This window comes from Pseudophryne corroboree, chromosome 1 (genome assembly GCF_028390025.1).
Source record: "Pseudophryne corroboree isolate aPseCor3 chromosome 1, aPseCor3.hap2, whole genome shotgun sequence".
NCBI lineage: Eukaryota > Metazoa > Chordata > Amphibia > Anura > Myobatrachidae > Pseudophryne > Pseudophryne corroboree.
The window spans coordinates 43,789,386-43,809,221 of NC_086444.1; the positions used below are offsets into that span (position 1 = coordinate 43,789,386).

At 44.9% G+C, this 19,836-nt stretch overlaps 1 protein-coding gene and 1 long non-coding RNA gene across 2 annotated transcripts; one reads left to right on the forward strand and one right to left on the reverse strand.

Annotated features, from left to right (window-relative positions):
• The first annotated feature begins 3,188 nt into the window (after window positions 1-3,188).
• Window positions 3,189-8,265, forward strand: LOC135055089 (perilipin-2-like). Its single transcript, XM_063958737.1, has 8 exons — window positions 3,189-3,291; window positions 3,475-3,514; window positions 4,250-4,445; window positions 5,253-5,335; window positions 5,445-5,697; window positions 6,315-6,499; window positions 7,240-7,374; window positions 7,679-8,265. The coding sequence occupies exons 2-8, from the start codon at window positions 3,491-3,493 to the stop codon at window positions 8,054-8,056; spliced, it is 1,254 nt and encodes a 417-aa protein (XP_063814807.1). The 5' UTR covers window positions 3,189-3,291; window positions 3,475-3,490; the 3' UTR covers window positions 8,057-8,265.
• On the reverse strand, window positions 4,007-18,787 carry LOC135055159 (uncharacterized). The gene is made up of 3 exons (XR_010243658.1): window positions 18,380-18,787; window positions 9,535-9,627; window positions 4,007-4,491 (listed from the first exon to the last, which is right to left on the reverse strand). It is a non-coding gene; the product is annotated as an uncharacterized LOC135055159 (long non-coding RNA).
• Window positions 18,788-19,836: the final 1,049 nt, after the last annotated feature.

Sequence of the window (19,836 nt, forward strand, 5' to 3'; positions counted from 1 at the left end):
GATCCGAGTGCTTGTAATAGCAAGGACCCTGAGACAGTAGATCTGGACGTTGAGGGAGTAGGAACAGAGCATCCACCGACAGCCTCTGCAGATCTGTGTACTGATGTCTTCTGGGCCAAGCTGGAGCTATTAGTATCACGGTGTCCTTTCCCTGTTTTACCTTTCGCATCACCCTGGGCAATAGGGCGATTGGTGGAAACACATGGGCCAGACAAAAGTCCCATCTTACTGACAGGGCATCCACAAAGGTCACTTTGGGATCCTTTGTCCTTGACCTTTATGTGGGAACTTTGTTGTTCTGATGAGAAGCCATGAGATCTATCTCTGGTAACCCCCACTTGTCTACCAGAGTCTGGAAGACCTCGGGGTGTAAAGTTTAGAACTCACTTAGAACTGCTTACCTCCTTCATTGGCTGCGAGTTCCTTCCTGATGATTGAGGTACGCTACTGTCGTTGCATTGTCTGAGCGAATTTAAACTGGTTTCCCCTGAAGAATGTCTTTGCCTGAAAGAGTGCCATATATATATAGCCCAAAGTTCCAATATATTAATTGGCAGGCAACATTCTTACTTGGGTGTTACCCAAGCCTCTTGCATAATCTCCGTGAGCTGTTCCGGCCCCCGGAAATTCAGCCCTGATTGTTTTGGGACGTTTAAACACAGGTGTCTTGGATTTTAACAAAGGCTCTGCTGCCTCCTCTAAGCATAGAATGGCATTCATAGTACTAATTAGCTCAGGTCTGTCCACTGAGCTGAGGCCTTCCTCCTTGTCTCTGTATGCAGACCCAGAATGCGAGGAATCCTCATCCTCCAAGGAGTCCTCATCTGAAACATGTGTAGACTGTGAGGATGTTGTTTCCTGTTTGTGTGATTTACTTACCACAGGCCTTTCAGCCTGTTTTTGTTGAAAGGCTGCACATCCCTGGACTGGATGTGATAAACCCCAGCGGAATGTTGCATGTAAGGGTTAATAGGGTAACCTATCACTGGTAAAGGAGCTGGCATTATCCGCTCAGCAGTCCTGGATAATGTCTGTGCAAAAGAAGCCCATGGGGGATCAACTTGAACCTGTGCCTGCCTTGGATTATTCAAGAGGCTTTGGTGAAAGCTAAAACAATTTGCACATAATCCATTTTGAACCAGATCCTGAGAGGTTAACCCAGCTTTGCAAGACAAACATGAAATGAGTGTTGGTGCTGCTGGGGAGAGTGTATCCTCATCACCCTTGCCTAGACATGATAAATAAATCACACACCTGTACAGTGTTAACTACACAAATTATAATTGAAATCACTTAAAAACTTGTTAAAGTGACATACAATCTGATCTCTTCCTGCTTTGCACCAGCATTGAGGATCGGAATACACAGAAAACTGACAGAATTATAGTAAAGTCAGCAATCACACTAGCAATCAGTCACAGGTTATACATTATCAAAATAAGCAATATGAGCACATAAACAACTAAAAATACATTTCAAGTATGTAGTAGAAACATATTACTGCATTGCCTTATATATGACTTCAGACGTATTCAGTTGCACAGCGAAAGAAACAGCACCAATAGTTTACAGACTCATATGCATCAGGCACTTATCCAACTACTCGTACTTGATGGTAGGTAGAGACATTGGGGGACATTTACTAAGCAGTGATAAGAGCAGAGAAGTGAGCCAGTGGAGAAGTGCCCATGGCAACCAATCAGCACTGAAGTAACATCTATAATTTGCATACTATAAAATGATACAGACTCAGAGCTGCTGATTGGTTGATGGGGCAACTTCTTCACTGGCTCACTTCTCCGCTCTTATCACTGCTTAGTAAATGTCCCCCTTAGTGCTGTATCATCCGGCTCAGGAGAGTGGGATACAGGGAGACTTAACCCCGCTTCCAGGATCCATCAATACGTTAGTGAATGCTGAGTGGATCCAGATGCCAATAGTGTACACTAACGCTCCGTGAACCTACAGTGAACACAGACGCCCAAGTGAACACCGACGCACCAGTCACACAGCCGCCTATGCTGCAATTGGGTCCTTTAGATACACAGCATCTCAGATGGAAACGGGAAATCAGTTCAAATCGGGAAACTCGGAGGAAACTGATCAGGAATCGGGGGAGGACAAGTCACTAGGTAATGAAAGCCAGGACTGAACAACGAACAATAAAAAGTTGCCACTGTCTTAGATTGGTGTTTGTGTAAGCATTGCATTCCCAAGACAGATAATCTTAGCCTAATGGGCTCTACACATTGCGCGATCCACCACCGAGCTGCCCGACGGCGGATACGGCCGACGGGCGACCCAGCGGCGGGGGGAGGCAGTGACGGGGGGAGTGAAGTTTCTTCACTCCCCCATCACCTGGCTCCATAGCAGTGCAGGCAAATATGGACGAGATCGTCCATATTGGCCTACATGCACAAGCGACGGGGCACCAGCGATGAACGAGCGCAGAGCCACGCATCGTTCATCGCTGGTGCCTCCACACTGAAAGATATGAACGGTATCTCGTTCATTAATGAACGAGATCGTTTATATCTTTGAGTATTATCACCCAGTGTGTATGGCCCATTAGACACCTAAGGGGAGATGTATCAGAGCCTGGAGACTAGAGAGAGATAAAGTAGATGAGATAAACTACCAGCCAATCAGCTCCTAACTGCCATGTTACAGGCTGTTTTTGAAAAATGACAGTCAGGAGCTGGTTGGTTGGTACTTTGGGGCAGATGTATTAAGCCTGGAGAAGTGATAAAGCAGTGATAAGTAGAAGGTGATAATGCACCAGCCAATCAGCACCTAACTGTCATTATTCAAATATGTAATGATTGGCTGGTGCGTTATCACCTTTCTCGTATCACTGCTTTATCACTTCTCCAGGATTAATACATTTGCCCCTTTATCTCTAGGTTTACCACACTGTCCCTGGGCTGGCTGACATCAAGTCTGCATTTCATCTGGTTTCAATCAGCTAGAGAACCTGTGTAATCCATGAGTGCTTAGATATAAAGGGACATTATGGTAAGCCTATTTATCTCTCTCCACTTTATCTCTCTCCAAGGCTTAATACATCTGCCCCATGTCACAGAAATGTAGTTAGACACTTATGGAGCTGACAGGAGACACTAATGATCTGCACCCACACCTGTAACTCCTCCTCCTGAGCCCTAGATAGGGGAGGGACAGAGCAGGTCACATGTGAGGCAGCCCCTATAAAAGCCAGGGTGCCCTGAGGTAGGGAGCAGCAGTCAGGAAGGAGCCAGGAGGTTGTGCAGAGCTCAGGATATTGGAATACAGGTAACCACTGGAACACCATCCAATCATTACCATTTGATGGCTGTAAACATTGGAATGCTGCAGTTGAAATATTAGTAGTTGCAAGGGAACCATTGATGGTCTGTAATCATCAGGCAGTGATGTCCATTCCTGAATAACTGCTGCCTTCTGTGCTCTTACTTGTGTGTATCTTATGTTTCCTAGGAGGCTGACTGTTAATATGGCAGAGACAGTAGAGCAGCAGGTAAGTACAGTGTATGGTGACACTATGGTATAGGTGAGGCTGGAGAATGGTAATGGGGATTCCTGTAGGTGGTCACGTGCCCTGTATTGGGATTATTTACACTTAATATTTGGGGATGTGTGCCATGCCCTATGCAGTTAGTAGTGTGCTCCTCTAAACCAGTCCCCCACCCACCCCCAAATGCTACCATTACAGTCCAGGTTTTAAGGATATCTATGCTTGAGCCTAGATTAAATCAAATGGACAGGGGTACTAATTGAGTCACCTGTGGTGAAGCATGGATACTAAAACCTGGACTGTAATTGCAGACTTTGGGGAAACTCTTCTAAACCATACTTTGACTGCAGTTTGGGAGCATTGTATTTAACCTAAGCACAGAATGGTGTATGTTTGCCCCTGTTCATTTTAAGTAATGGTGGTGGTCTACAACCCCCTTTAACAGTGCAGCCAGATCTTGCATGTGTAATGTGTGCTGCAGTCCCTGATTAATCAACTGGGCCACCTGTAGTCGTGATATTACTGGTCCTAGTAACCTGTGTACTACACAACTGCTGCATCTCAAACTGTGTGTTTAAAAACAAACCCAAACTGAGTGGTAACTGCCAATGTTATAGGTCACAACTGAAAACCGTAAATGTGCACCCTGAGCCCTGTCCCCAGGTGTAGCCTCCTGGTCTGCTCGGAGAAGAACCCAGCTGTACGGTGTTGGACTAACTCTGGCTGTTTCTCCTGTAGAACGTTGTGGTCAGGTTGATCAACCTCCCCTTGGTGAGCTCAACGTATGACATGGTGTCTTCTGCCTATATTCACACCAAAGATAACCACCCCTACCTGAAATCTGTGTGCAATGTAGCGGAGAGAAGTGTGAAGACCATCACGTCGGTGACTGTGACCAGTGCCAGGCCAATCCTGCAGAGACTGGAGCCTCAGAGTAGGTTTTGGTGTTTTCTGCTGTCTGAGCTTTGATAAGTGTCCTCCTTAAAGATAGTTTCCAGAGATGAGAGATTAGTGGCAGTTAAAAGATATTTGGGTGTTTACATGATCAGTCTCCAAGCCTTGATAAATACCCCCCCCCCCCCCCCCCCCCCCCCACCAATATTAGATCCAGTCTGTCATGCATTATTGACTTCCCTGTACTCGCACACGGGACAGACTTCAGTATTTTACAGCCTAGTATGTCCTTAATTAAAATACACATACATTAAGTACTGTACTCGGTATTCTGCTTGTCATCCAGTTGCTGATAATTACCTCTTGTATGTTTTCTCTTACAATGAGGAGAGCACTGGATTTAGTTGGCATAGCAGTAAAATGCTGATTTATGGTCTTGTATGTTGTAAATACGGTCTCCTACTATGCAAGAACAAGCCCATCTTAAATCGCCTTAGCATAGAAAGTAGACTAAATATTGGCTGTCCCTGGTCTAAGATACACATCACTAGGCTAGCAATCGATGGTACCATTGGGGGTTATCATCAATGTTGTATAACAATTGATGGCTTCACCCACTGATCATTAACCCCCATCTATTACTCGCAGGGCTGCAGGCCAATCAGGGGGTGGCATTGGGCTCCATGTGCTGGCAATAACATTGGTGCTCTGTACCATTTATGTTGGAGAGCCATTGGATCTCTATATTTGATATCATTGATGGCCAACTCCATTTAGATGCATGTTTGGTGCAATGTATTGTTTCATAAGTGGCTTTATTTTTTTTTTTTTTTAATAAACCCTTTAGTTGCCCTGGCTAACAACATTGCATGTATAGGATTGGATAAGATTGAGGTGACGCTGCCCATTCTCTATCGGCCTACTGACAAGGTAACTTTACAACCCAGCAGCTATAACTGAATATCATACACATAGGATAACATGCGTTACACAGGTGTGTTGTATAAATGGTATCTGCAGTACCTGTGTCCTCCTCTAGGTGGTCTCCACTGCCTCTGAGGCAGTTCTTGGTGCTAAGGATGTGGTCGTACAGAGTATATCGGGAGTAGTTGGCAGAACTAAGGGAGCTGTGCAGGATGGTGTAGAGATGACCAAGGCTGCTGTGAATGGGGGCATTAGCACCGTTATGGGGAGCCGTGTAGCGCAGATGGTGAGCAGCCATGTGGACACTGCACTGACTACATCTGAGAGTCTCCTGGAACAATACCTGCCACCCACAGACGAGGAGCTGGGTAAGCCAGAACTGATGTGAGCAGTATACAGGTTGAGTATCCCATATCCAAATATTCCGAAATACGGAATATTCCAAAATACGGACTTTTTTGAGTGAAAGTGATATAGTGAAATCTATGTTTTCTGTGGCTCAATGTACTCAAACTTTGTTTAAAACACAGTATTTTTTATAACTTTGTATTAAATGACTATCAGGCTGTGTATAAGGTGTATATGAAACATAAATGAATTGTGTGAATGTAGATACACTTTGTTTAATGCACAAAGTTATTAAAAATATTGGCTAAAATGACCTTCAGGCTGTGTATATAAGGTGTATATGTAACATAAATGTATTCTGTGCTTAGACTTGGGTCCCATCGCCATGATATCTCATTATGGTATGCAATTATTACAAAATATGGAAAAATCCGATATCCAAAATACCTCTGGTCCCAAGCGTTTTGGATAAGGGATACTCAACCTGTGTTCATGAACGAACACTTGGCCTACTGGACCACACAGTATAACTATAGCCACACAACTCTTACTAGGCCACTGACAAGCCAGCTGAAAAGCCAAGTCATCCATTTAAATGGCTTCATTGTATTTCAAGCTTCTATATATTTCTTTTCAGTGAAGGAAGCAACAAAAACAGAGGGGTTTGAAGTGGCAGCTGGAAAGCCAAGTTACTACATTCGCTTGGGGTCACTCTCTACCAAGGCCCGTAAACGTGCTTATCAGCAAGCCCTGACACGAGTGATGGATGTCAAATGCCGGAGCCAGGAGGCCATGGCTCGGCTACAGAACACCGTTGATCTGGTCAGTTGCAGATTTATAACCATGGCCACCACCTGTCCAGCATCTTTTGTTGCCATACATGTAGCAGTAAAGGACTATTATTTTTTTTATTTTCTAAGAAGCAACATCTAGAATCTTGCTCAAGGTGAAGAAAGGAGCTCATAAACACTTGCATGGTCTGGGCTACCCCTGACATGGTTGTATCTGATGTGTCCAACACCCAGTGAGTGGCTGCCGGAAGTCTATATTCCAGCAGCCGTTAATTGTGGTGGTTTGCACCCTTGGTTTCTCATCTGTGTCTCAAACACTGCTGTATCGGGAAGCTGGCAGCACTGCCACCTGGTGGTGGAACAGTTGCTGCAGAAATGTACACTGCAGCACTTCCACTTCCCCAGTTTTAAATACCCAGCAGCTGCCAGGTCATAGGAACACTGATGCCTTTCACAGCATTCACCGATGAGCATTGATGATCAGAATATCAATCATCTGATATTGATTTTTTTTTTTTTTGTTTCATCTATATCCATTAGTGACTAATTTAATAATCTTCATTATGGAATCCCATATTGATACAAGACCACTGATAACTTCAAGTTCATGCACAGTATACCATAAAAATTGCTATAGGAATAAAACCATGAAATGGTATTGGATAGTGTTTATGTACTTTAGCCAAAGACATGTTCATTATATAATAATCAAAATCAGTTTCTGAATAAACCTTTTCTAAATTAAGTGACTAAAGGCTTCTCATCTTTTAGATTGAATTTGCAAGAAAGAACATGAATGGTGCCAACCAGAAGATCCATGATGCTCAGGATAGGATGTATCACACGTGGGTGGAATGGACTAAAAGCACAGGACAGCAAGCTAGTGGGGAGGCTGAGAGCATGGAGGTAAGCTCCTCTACTGGTGTACATGCCGGATGTCTAAGTATTGGCTGCATAGAAATACTACTCGGATACTCTAACAGAGATTCTCAAACTCTGTCCTCAGGGGCACACACAGTGCATGTTTTGCAGGTATCCCAGCAGGTGCACAGGTGTATTAATTACTCACTTACACATTTTATTAGGTCCATAGGTGGAGCTAATTATTTCACTTGCGATTCTGTGAGGAGACCTGCAAAACATGCACTGTGTGCCCCTGAGGACCGAGTTTGAGAACCTCTGCTCTAACATGTAACTTCTGTTTTTTCAGCAAATTGAATCACGCACTCTGACTATAGCCTGGCATCTGACTCTACAACTGCAAACCACCTGTCTCTCCCTGGTGACCGGTGTCCAAGGCCTTCCGCAGAACATCCAGAGCAAGGCTCAGAACATCAGTGTCATGGCTACTGAGGTCTATCAGAACTTCCGTTCTGCCTCCTCCATCAGAGACATGTCTGATGGCCTCTTAGCCACCAGCAAGGAGCAATTCACCAAGATGAAGAGTTCTATGGATGATGTCATGGCTTACTTGGTTAATAACACACCACTAAACTGGCTGGTTGTTCCTTTTTACCCACAGCCGGCTGGCTGCCCACATGGGGAGGAAGAAGCTGACGTGACAGACTCTGCTAATAGGGACGATTGACCGCACTTCAGTCTACAGTCACTTTGTACCAAATTCACCCAAGTGGGTTATCACCGATGTGTAGTGACAAATGTTTCATGTAGCTCTACTGTGTACTTTCACTCATATTTTTACACAAATGCTTTTTAGGTAAACCTGTATTAATTGTTTCAGCCACCACACAGTCCATTATGTTGTGCATTTTTGTATATTAAATATTTTTGCTGTTATGGTCTGTTCATGATGAAGCTTTGTTCATAACTTTATAAATTTTAACGTTATGTCACTTGGAATGGGGGTAGGGGTGTTAGTAACCAAATATTGCAGACTTCCTGTGCAGTTCTATGGGATGTAAAGGGGGAAAAACCTGATGCTAGTCACAAGGATAAATGTTCTCAGTGGTGCACCCAGGGGGGGGTTTCTGAGTACCCAGAAACCCCCTTCCACCAAAAAAAAAAATTATTATTATTTTTTTTTTTAATGCTGCATGAGTATTGTTAATGGCTGTCTAGCATCCTCTGCAGCCTGCTCTCTTCCTGGTGGCACTTGTAAGTGCTTCATAAAAGTTTACTTTATTTTAATTATAGTACATATATCCATGTGCAATTTGTGCATACATATATACACATGCATATAAACACACACGTGTGTCTGTGTGTGTCTTACAGAGTACATAAACAAACTTTCAAACAGGAAAACAGCAACTTACAGTTGATGACAGTATAGGACAAGTACAGGGTAAATAAACATAGTTACTTATTCCAGTGTCATCTGCTGATGTATCAGGTGGCAGAAGACTGCTGGAGTTGATGCAGTTGAAGATTATTATAGTAAGACAAAGGATAAGCACATGAGGGAAGAGGGCCCTGCTCGTGAGAGCTTACATCCTAAAAGGGGAGGGGTAGACAGACAGGGGTGACACAGATGGGGTACACAGAGCGTAGAACAGAGGGTTAGGATGAGATTTGGCTGGGTTTGGTGAAGAAGTGGGTCTTGAGAGCCTGTTTGAAGTTTTGTAGAGAGTTGGAGAGTCTGAGGGGGAGAGGTAGGGAATTCCAGAGAATTGGAGCAGCACGTGAAAAATCTTGGAGGTGGGAGGAAGTAATCAGTAGGCAGGAGAATCAGCGTGCATTAGCAGAGCGAAGAGGACGGGTGGGAGTGTAAAGGGAGATAAGGTCAGAGATGTAGATGGGAGAGGAGTGGGTGAGGGCTTTGTAAGTGAGTGTGAGAAGCTTGAAATGGATATATATGCATGTTTAATATGCTATGTGTATATTATATTATATATATATATATATATATATATATATATATATCTCTATATATCTATCCCTCCTACCCTTTCACTTTATTTAGGGCTATGTATAATTTGGCGTGCCTCCACTCAAGCAAATATGGATACACCCGGGTTTGCTTGAGAGAACCCTACCTAATATAGGCAGTGGGTGTTGTGAGTGTGTTGCCGTAGCTATAGATTTAATATAGGGAGATCGCCTCACCTGCGTTATCCAGTATTTTCTTGTTTTCCAGGTTGCCCTCACTGTACAGGACTCTCCAGGATCAGGATATCGTGAATTCACCGGACAAGCGACCTTAGGTAAGTAACTTTATTGTCACTCTCAACATTTAATTAATCATCATGTAGATTGGATCAAATTAGGCTTTACATCCGCTAAAACAATCCTTATTTCAATATTATGCCACAAAGTCAATGCATGCAATACAAAAAAAACTATAAAATAACCAGTCTGATGGACTGGGTACCCGGGTTTTACCTTGTACCTTCTGCGCAGTTTACCTAATAAGTTACCTTAAGTGATCACTTTAAAGTTCAATAGTTCGGGGTGGCCACCACTGTGGTTTTAAAATCCCATAGTAGTACTGTAAATAGGGTACCAAACTACTAATCACTAAGCGTTAGTAAGCTATCCAGGCCGTAGCAGTACAATATCCTGCGTATGTAGAAACAATGTCTCTAGTCGGTTGAATCTCAGTTTCTATCTCCAAAATTAACCCCTGTGAGTTGTCAACAATAGCGCTTGGATTTAATCCCAATTTCTTGTCTCCATATAATAACTTGTGAAGAGTAATAATGTCTTCCAGGGTCAATGACGTGTCGAATTAGTCATCCTGTGCTATTCCTATGACCCTTCTGATAGTGGAAAATGGAGTGCATACAATTATCTGTCTAGCTAGCAATGAAAAAGTTAGTAGATTCTTTGTAGACAGCAGTGTGATGCATAGGAGGAAAGCATACAGGAAAGTAGGCAGTAGTATTCAAGCTGCAAGTTACATACCATTAGGCACACATAACCAGTCCCATCCCTATAGCTGGTCAATAATCCTGTCTGCGATGTTTAAGAGTAATTATTCTGGCACTGGACTTCATGGGCATAAGCTCAATACATGTACCATTGTATCGGGGGTTATCAGTAGGGATGTGCACTTGATTTTTTTCGGGTTTTGGGTTCGGTTCCGCGGCCGTGTTTTGGGTTCGACCGCGTTTTGGCAAAACCTCACCGAATTTTTTTTTGTCGGATTCGGGTGTGTTTTGGATTCGGGTGTTTTTTTCAAAAAACCCTAAAAAACAGCTTAAATCATAGAATTTGGGGGTCATTTTGATCCCAAAGTATTATTAACCTCAAAAACCATAATTTCCACTCATTTTCAGTCTATTCTGAATACCTCACAATATTATTTTTAGTCCTAAAATTTGCACCGAGGTCGCTGGATGACTAAGCTAAGCGACCCTAGTGGCCGACACAAACACCTGGCCCATCTAGGAGTGGCACTGCAGTGTCACGCAGGATGGCCCTTCCAAAAAACACTCCCCAAACAGCACATGACGCAAATAAAAATGAAAGAAAAAAGAGGTGCAAGATGGAATTGTCCTTGGGCCCTCCCACCCTTATGCTGTATAAACAGGCCATGCACACTTTAACCAACCCATCATTTCAGTGACAGGGTCTGCCACACGACTGTGACTGAAATGACGGGTTGGTTTGGACCCCCACCGAAAAAGAAGCAATTAATCTCTCCTTGCACAAACTGGCTCTACAGAGGCAAGATGTCCACCTCATCATCATCCTCCGATATATCACCGTGTACATCCCGCTCCTCACAGATTATCAATTCGTCCCCACTGGAATCCACCATCTCGGCTCCCTGTGTACTTTGTGGAGGCAATTGCTGCTGGTCAATGTCTCCACGGAGGAATTGATTATAATTCATTTTAATGAACATCATCTTCTCCACATTTTCTGGAAGTAACCTCGTACGCAGATTGCTGACAAGGTGAGCGGCGGCACTAAACACTCTTTCAGAGTACACACTTGTGGGAGGGCAACTTAGGTAGAATAAAGCCAGTTTGTGCAAGGGCCTCCAAATTGCCTCTTTTTCCTGCCAGTATAAGTACGGACTGTCTGACGTGCCTACTTGGATGCGGTCACTCATATAATCCTCCACCATTCTTTCAATGGTGAGAGAATCATATGCAGTGACAGTAGACGACATGTCCGTAATCGTTGTCAGGTCCTTCAGTCCGGACCAGATGTCAGCATCAGCAGTCGCTCCAGACTGCCCTGCATCACCGCCAGCGGGTGGGCTCGGAATTCTGAGCCTTTTCCTCGCACCCCCAGTTGCGGGAGAATGTGAAGGAGGAGATGTTGACAGGTCGCGTTCCGCTTGACTTGACAATTTTCTCACCAGCAGGTCTTTGACCACCCGTGAATCCTTGTTAAGTGAATTAAGGGCTCCATCCACAAGTCCCACATGCCTAGCGGAATCGCTCCCTTTTAGCTCCTCCTTCAATGCCTCCAGCTTCTTCTGCAAAAGCCTGATGAGGGGAATGACCTGACTCAGGCTGGCAGTGTCTGAACTGACTTCACGTGTGGCAAGTTCAAAAGGTTGCAGAACCTTGCACAACGTTGAAATCATTCTCCACTGCGCTTGAGACAGGTACATTCCACCTCCTATATCGTGCTCAATTGTATAGGCTTGAATGGCCTTTTGCTGCTCCTCCAACCTCTGAAGCATATAGAGGGTTGAATTCCACCTCGTTACCACTTCTTGCTTCAGATGATGGCAGGGCAGGTTCAGGCGTTTTTGGTGGTGCTCCAGTCTTCTGTACGTGGTGCCTGTACGCCGAAAGTGTCCCGCAATTCTTCTGGCCACCGACAGCATCTCTTGCACGCCCCTGTCGTTTTTTAAAAAATTCTGCACCACCAAATTCAAGGTATGTGCAAAACATGGGACGTGCTGGAATTTGCCCATATTTAATGCACACACAATATTGCTGGCATTGTCCGATGCCACAAATCCACAGGAGAGTCCAATTGGGGTAAGCCATTCCGCGATGATCTTCCTCAGTTGCCGTAAGAGGTTTTCAGCTGTGTGCGTATTCTGGAAACCGGTGATACAAAGCGTAGCCTGCCTAGGAAAGAGTTGGTGTTTGCGAGATGCTGCTACTGGTGCCGCCGCTGCTGTTCTTGCGGCGGGAGTCCATACATCTACCCAGTGGGCTGTCACAGTCATATAGTCCTGACCCTGCCCTGCTCCACTTGTCCACATGTCCGTGGTTAAGTGGACATTGGGTACAACTGCATTTTTTAGGACACTGGTGAGTCTTTTTCTGACGTCCGTGTACATTCTCGGTATCGCCTGCCTAGAGAAGTGGAACCTAGATGGTATTTGGTAACGGGGGCACACTGCCTCAAGAAATTGTCTAGTTCCCTGTGAACTAACGGCGGATACCGGACGCACGTCTAACACCAACATAGTTGTCAAGGCCTCAGTTATCCGCTTTGCAACAGGATGACTGCTGTGATATTTCATCTTCCTCGCAAAGGACTGTTGGACAGTCAATTGCTTGGTGGAAGTAGTAAAAGTGGGCTTACGACTTCCCCTCTGGGATGACCATCGACTCCCAGCAGCAACAACAGCAGCGCCAGCAGCAGTAGGCGTTACACGCAAGGATGCATCGGAGGAATCCCAGGCAGGAGAGGACTCGTCAGAATTGCCAGTGACATGGCATGCAGGACTATTGGCATTCCTGGGGAAGGAGGAAATTGACACTGAGGGAGTTGGTGGTGGGGTGGTTTGCGTGAGCTTGGTTACAAGAGGAAGGGATTTACTGGTCAGTGGACTGCTTCCGCTGTCGCCCAAAGTTTTTGAACTTGTCACTGACTTATTATGAATGCGCTGCAGGTGACGTATAAGGGAGGATGTTCCGAGGTGGTTAACGTCCTTACCCCTACTTATTACAGCTTGACAAAGGCAACACACGGCTTGACAAATGTTGTCCGCATTTCTGGTGAAATACTTCCACACCGAAGAGCTGATTTTTTTGGTATTTTCACCAGGCATGTCAACGGCCCTATTCCTCCCACGGACAACAGGTGTCTCCCCGGGTGCCTGACTTAAACAAACCACCTCACCATCAGAATCCTCCTTGTCAATTTCCTCCCCAGCGCCAGCAACACCCATATCCTCCTCATCCTGGTGTACTTCAACACTGACATCTTCAATCTGACTATCAGGAACTGGACTGCGGGTGCTCCTTCCAGCACTTGCAGGGGGCGTGCAAATGGTGGAAGGCGCATGCTCTTCACGTCCAGTGTTGGGAAGGTCAGGCATCGCAACCGACACAATTGGACTCTCCTTGTGGATTTGGGATTTCGAAGAACGCACAGTTCTTTGCGGTGCTTTTGCCAGCTTGAGTCTTTTCAGTTTTCTAGTGAGAGGCTGAGTGCTTCCATCCTCATGTGAAGCTGAACCACTAGCCATGAACATAGGCCAGGGCCTCAGCCGTTCCTTGCCACTCCGTGTGGTAAATGGCATATTGGCAAGTTTACGCTTCTCCTCCGACGATTTTATTTTAGATTTTGGAGTCCTTTTTTTACTGATATTTGGTGTTTTGGATTTTACATGCTCTGTACTATGACATTGGGCATCGGCCTTGGCAGACGACGTTGCTGGCATTTCATCGTCTCGGCCATGACTAGTGGCAGCAGCTTCAGCACGAGGTGGAAGTGGATCTTGATCTTTCCCTAATTTTGGAACCTCAACATTTTTGTTCTCCATATTTTAATAGGCACAACTAAAAGGCACCTCAGGTAAACAATGGAGATGGATGGATACTAGTATACTTATGGATGGACCAGTGACTGCCGACACAGAGGTAGCTACAGCCGTGGACTACCGTACTGTGTCTGCTGCTAATATAGACTGGATGATAATGAGATGAAATTAATATAAATATATATATATATATATATATATATATATATCACTAGTACTGCAGCCGGACAGGTATATATATTTATTATGTAATGACTGATGACGGACCTGCTGGACACTGTCAGCTCAGCAGCACCGCAGACTGCTACAGTAAGCTACTATAGTAGTATGTATAAAGAAGAAGAAAAAAAAAAAAAACACGGGTAGGTGGTATACAATTATGGATGGACCAGCGACTGCCGACACAGAGGTAGCTACAGCCGTGGACTACCGTACTGTGTCTGCTGCTAATATAGACTGGATGATAATGAGATGAAATCAATATATATATATATATATATATATATATATATAATATCACTAGTACTGCAGCCAGACAGGTATATATATTTATTATGTAATGACTGATGACGGACCTGCTGGACACTGTCAGCTCAGCAGCACCGCAGACTGCTACAGTAAGCTACTATACTATAGTAGTATGTACAAAGAAGAAAGAGAAAAAAAAACCACGGGGAGGTGGTATACAATTATGGATGGACTGCCGAGTGCCGACACAGAGGTAGCTACAGCCGTGGACTACCGTACTGTGTCTGCTGCTAATATAGACTGGATGATAATGAGATGAAATCAATATAATATCACTAGTACTGCAGCCGGACAGGTATGTATATTTATTATGTAATGACTGATGACGGACCTGCTGGACACTGTCAGCTCAGCAGCACCGCAGACTGCTACAGTAAGCTACTGTCACGATCCGGGTATCTGGACGCCATTTCTTACCCATCAGATGCCTTCTAAGGCTGGCTCAGCGCTCCAGGACCGGATCCCATCTGTTATCCTAATGTTCACATTCCTGCATCCTCTCCTGTCTCTCTGAGACGCTGTCACAGTAACGCCTTATTACATCTGGCATGGCGTCAGCCGCGGCCTCCGCTGTGTCCGCGTGGTTGGATGTGCACTTGTCAGCCTGGCGTCTCCTGTCTCCAGTGGCCGGCGCCGCCATTACTGTTTTCATTACCACATGGATTACAAACCAAACTTCCCTCCAAGTGTCTGCATGGGCGCAGCCATCTTGGATTCTGTCAGCTGATCATTTCCTCCAATCTGTTGTCAGTATTGTTAATCTGCATAATTGCCTAGCCAATCCCTTCCTTGCTGCAGGTATAAATACACTGTGCCTGAGCAAGGAAGGCGTCAGTGCTTTGGTTGTCAAACCTAGTTCCTGTTTGTCTCTCTCCTGTGATTGTCTTCCAGGTTCCAGCTCCTGTCTCAAGACTTCCACCATAGAGACCCGCACCAGCATTCCACCTGCGGTGTAGCCTGACTCTCCAATCCATTGTGGATTCATCTGTTTCCAGCTACAACATTACCTGCTTCCAGCTCAGCTTCCAGCAGAGTACAGCTTCCCTTAAAGGGCCGGTGTCCTTTCTACACTTTACCACTCTCCACCGGTATTATTATTTCTCCGCTCTCAAGTTCTACATTTCAGTTCATATTTCATCGCTCCCAAGTTCATCTATTATTTAACTGGTTCCAGCCAGTATCCACTCCGTGCTAACAACAGTCTGGTTCCAGCCAGTATCCACAGCAGCTGTTTTACCTTCAGCAACCCAGCTTTTCCTGGAACACCAGCTGGCACAATCCTGGGTTATCTCCATTGCTACAGTCGGGCCTGGTAAGGACTTTCCATCTAGAAGATCATAAGAACTATCTCACACTACCAGTGCCCTGTGGCTCCTGCCATCCTGTAGTACCCAGGAACTGTATTTATTATTTGCTGACTTTTACGTTTTCTTTTACTGCTGCTGTGTTGCGGAGTTGTCATAATAAACATCATTGACTTTTATCCAAGTTGTCGTGGTCACGCCTTCGGGCAGTTATTATTCATGTTACTTACATGTCCAGGGGTCTGATACAACCTCCCAGGTTCCGGTACATCTCAGCCCCTACAACTGAGGCTGCCTCCCGTCAGCTCAGGCCCTCAGTTGTGACAGCTACTATACTATAGTAGTATGTACAAAGAAGAAAGAAAAAAAAAACCACGGGGAGGTGGTATACAATTATGGATGGACTGCCGAGTGCCGACACAGAGGTAGCTACAGCCGTGGACTAACGTACTGTATCTGCTGCTAATATAGACTGGATGATAATGAGATGAAATCAATATAATATCACTAGTACTGCAGCCGGACAGGTATGTATATTTATTATGTAATGACTGATGACGGACCTGCTGGACACTGTCAGCTCAGCAGCACCGCAGACTGCTACAGTAAGCTACTATACTATAGTAGTATGTACAAAGAAGAAAGAAAAAAAAAAAAACCACGGGGAGGTGGTATACAATTATGGATGGACTGCCGAGTGCCGACACAGAGGTAGCTACAGCCGTGGACTAACGTACTGTGTCTGCTGCTAATATAGACTGGATGATAATGAGATGAAATCAATATAATATCACTAGTACTGCAGCCGGACAGGTATGTATATTTATTATGTAATGACTGATGACGGACCTGCTGGACACTGTCAGCTCAGCAGCACCGCAGACTGCTACAGTAAGCTACTATACTATAGTAGTATGTACAAAGAAGAAAGAAAAAAAAAACCACGGGGAGGTGGTATACAATTATGGATGGACTGCCGAGTGCCGACACAGAGGTAGCTACAGCCGTGGACTAACGTACTGTGTCTGCTGCTAATATAGACTGGATGATAATGAGATGAAATCAATATAATATCACTAGTACTGCAGCCGGACAGGTATGTATATTTATTATGTAATGACTGATGACGGACCTGCTGGACACTGTCAGCTCAGCAGCACCGCAGACTGCTACAGTAAGCTACTATACTATAGTAGTATGTATAAAGAAGAAAGAAAAGAAAAACCACGGGGAGGTGGTATACAATTATGGATGGACTGCCGAGTGCCGACACAGAGGTAGCTACAGCCGTGGACTAACGTACTGTGTCTGCTGCTAGTATAGACTGGATGATAATGAGATGAAATCAATATATATGTATATATAATATCACTAGTACTGCAGCCGGACAGGTATATATATTTATTATGTAATGACTGATGACGGACCTGCTGGACACTGTCAGCTCAGCAGCACCGCAGACTGCAACAGTAAGCTACTATAGTAGTATGTATAAAGAAGAATGAAAAAAAAAAAACCACGGGTAGGTGGTATACAATATTATATATATATATATATATATATATATATTATATACAATTATATATATATATATATTAAACTGGTGGTCAGGTCACTGGTCACACTATCAGCAACTTGCAAGTAGTACTCCTAAGCAGACAATAACAAAATATATTATACTGGTCTGGTGGTCAGTGTGGTCACAACAATGGCAGTGTGGCACTGACTCTGGCAGCAAAAGTGTGCACTGTACGTTATATGTACTCCTGAGTCCTGCTCTCAGACTCTAACTGCTCCCCACTGTCAGTGTCTCCCCCACAAGTCAGATAATACACTTACAGTCACACTATCTAATCTATATCACTTCAGCAAGTAGTAGTAGTATAGTAGTACTCCTCCTAATAATGCTCCCCAAAATTACTACTACTGTGTCTCTCTCTACTGTCTCACTCTCTTCTCTAAACGGAGAGGACGCCAGCCACGTCCTCTCCCTATGAATCTCAATGCACGTGTGAAAATGGCGGCGACGCGCGGCTCCTTATATAGAATCCGAGTCTCGCGAGAATCCGACAGCGGGATGATGACGTTCGGGCGCGCTCGGGTTAACCGAGCAAGGCGGGAAGATCCGAGTCGCTCGGACCCGTGAAGAAAAAACTGAAGTTCGGGCGGGTTCGGATTCAGAGGAACCGAACCCGCTCATCCCTAGTTATCAGTATAATGTAATTGGTGGTATCTTTAACAGGGATGCTGCTGTGGAAGCTGATCAGGATATACTTTTACAAGGCACTCCGGTTCAGCCTCTTGGGTCTGTCCCTGCCCGTTATCTCCTCCCTGGGGTTGGTTTAGTATAAGGAGTGCAGCCTGCTGAGGGAAGCTTTCAGACCCGCCTCCCGCTGTCACTCGCCGTTCCCGGCCGCCTCCCACTGTCACTCACCGATTTGGGGCCTGGTTTGTGGGGCAGCGCCGCCTCTTGATCCGCCCAGTGAGGGATAGCTCTGCTGTGGACTCACTGATATCGCCGCCCACAGCCACACGGGGTCACTATCAGGAGACTCCTCTTCCGCTCCGCCCAGAGGGATTTACTGATGTCGGAGCCCGTCGCCGCTCGCCACAGCCGTCCACACTTCGGTCCCGCTATCCACTTCACAGGAGCCGCTGGGGAATTTGGTCAGTATATCTCTCCCCCAGAGTCGCCGTCCAGAGCCAGGTCTGTCACACTTTTTACAGTCATCCGGCAGTACGCAGCTCCGTCTCCTGCCGCTCAGTCCCCAGCACTCTCCCCCGTCCGTTTAACTGTCGTCTCTTCCTCGAGCTCTCCCAGTTCATCTCTGGCATGCGGGCACTTAACTTCCCTGCATGAGGTACTTCTAGAAAAGTCTCAAGCCCAGCTCATGCCACTTTGATCCCCATGGTCCATATCCCTATAAACCTGGGCTATTATAGTTCTGGACTTTACGCCCATGTGTAATTTATATCATACATATACAATTATATACATTTTACAATTAGTTCATACCATTACATATATTTATCCCCCATATATGATCATTTATTATAGGGGCTACATATATATATATATATATATATATATATATAATGTGTATATATGTGTACATTACACACACTAGTTTTACGGACCCAGCATGTACTGGGTCACCTCAGTCCCTGCCCCCGTGCTTGGCTCCACCCAGTTCTGAAAACCCCCCCATGAAAATCCTGCGTTTGCCACTGGTTCTGATACATTCCATCCATTGTTGCTCCCTTAATATGTAACTGTTATCAGAGCAGCAGTACAAGTATGCAGGTACAGAGTACCCTTAAGAATTTGGCAGTGAGTACGCAGTACCACCTGTCACACACTCTGCAATTACCACAATTATAATGTGCCACAAAGCAACAAGACCATGGTGCATGATGGCTCCTCCCACTTTATCAGGGTTACTGGGAGTGTGACTGGCTGTAATATTCTGTTTTATAATGGAGGCATTACTATGTATTAAATTGGGGGCATTACAATATTTCTATTACACTGGAGGAATTATATATTTGTAGCCTTGCCTCCAGATTCTTCACCCCCCACAAACAAAAAGAGGGCTGTTGTGTGGCCACGCTGCTAGTGTCATGGAGTCACTAGCAGTAGGTTGCCATGCCCCCTCACAACACATGACCACGCCCATTTTTGGCATTCTGTACCACTAAAATATTTCTACGTGCATCACTGCAAAGTAACAGATCAATTAGGACTTCAGTAATCTGGTCCTAAGAATAAATGAGTAGTAAACTACTTTATGGGTGGTAAGACTTTAGCAGCTCGGGACTCGGCTCATTGGGTCTCTGATAATTAGCTTGGCTTGAAACATGGCATTTTAAAATTCAGTCCCCCACAACTGA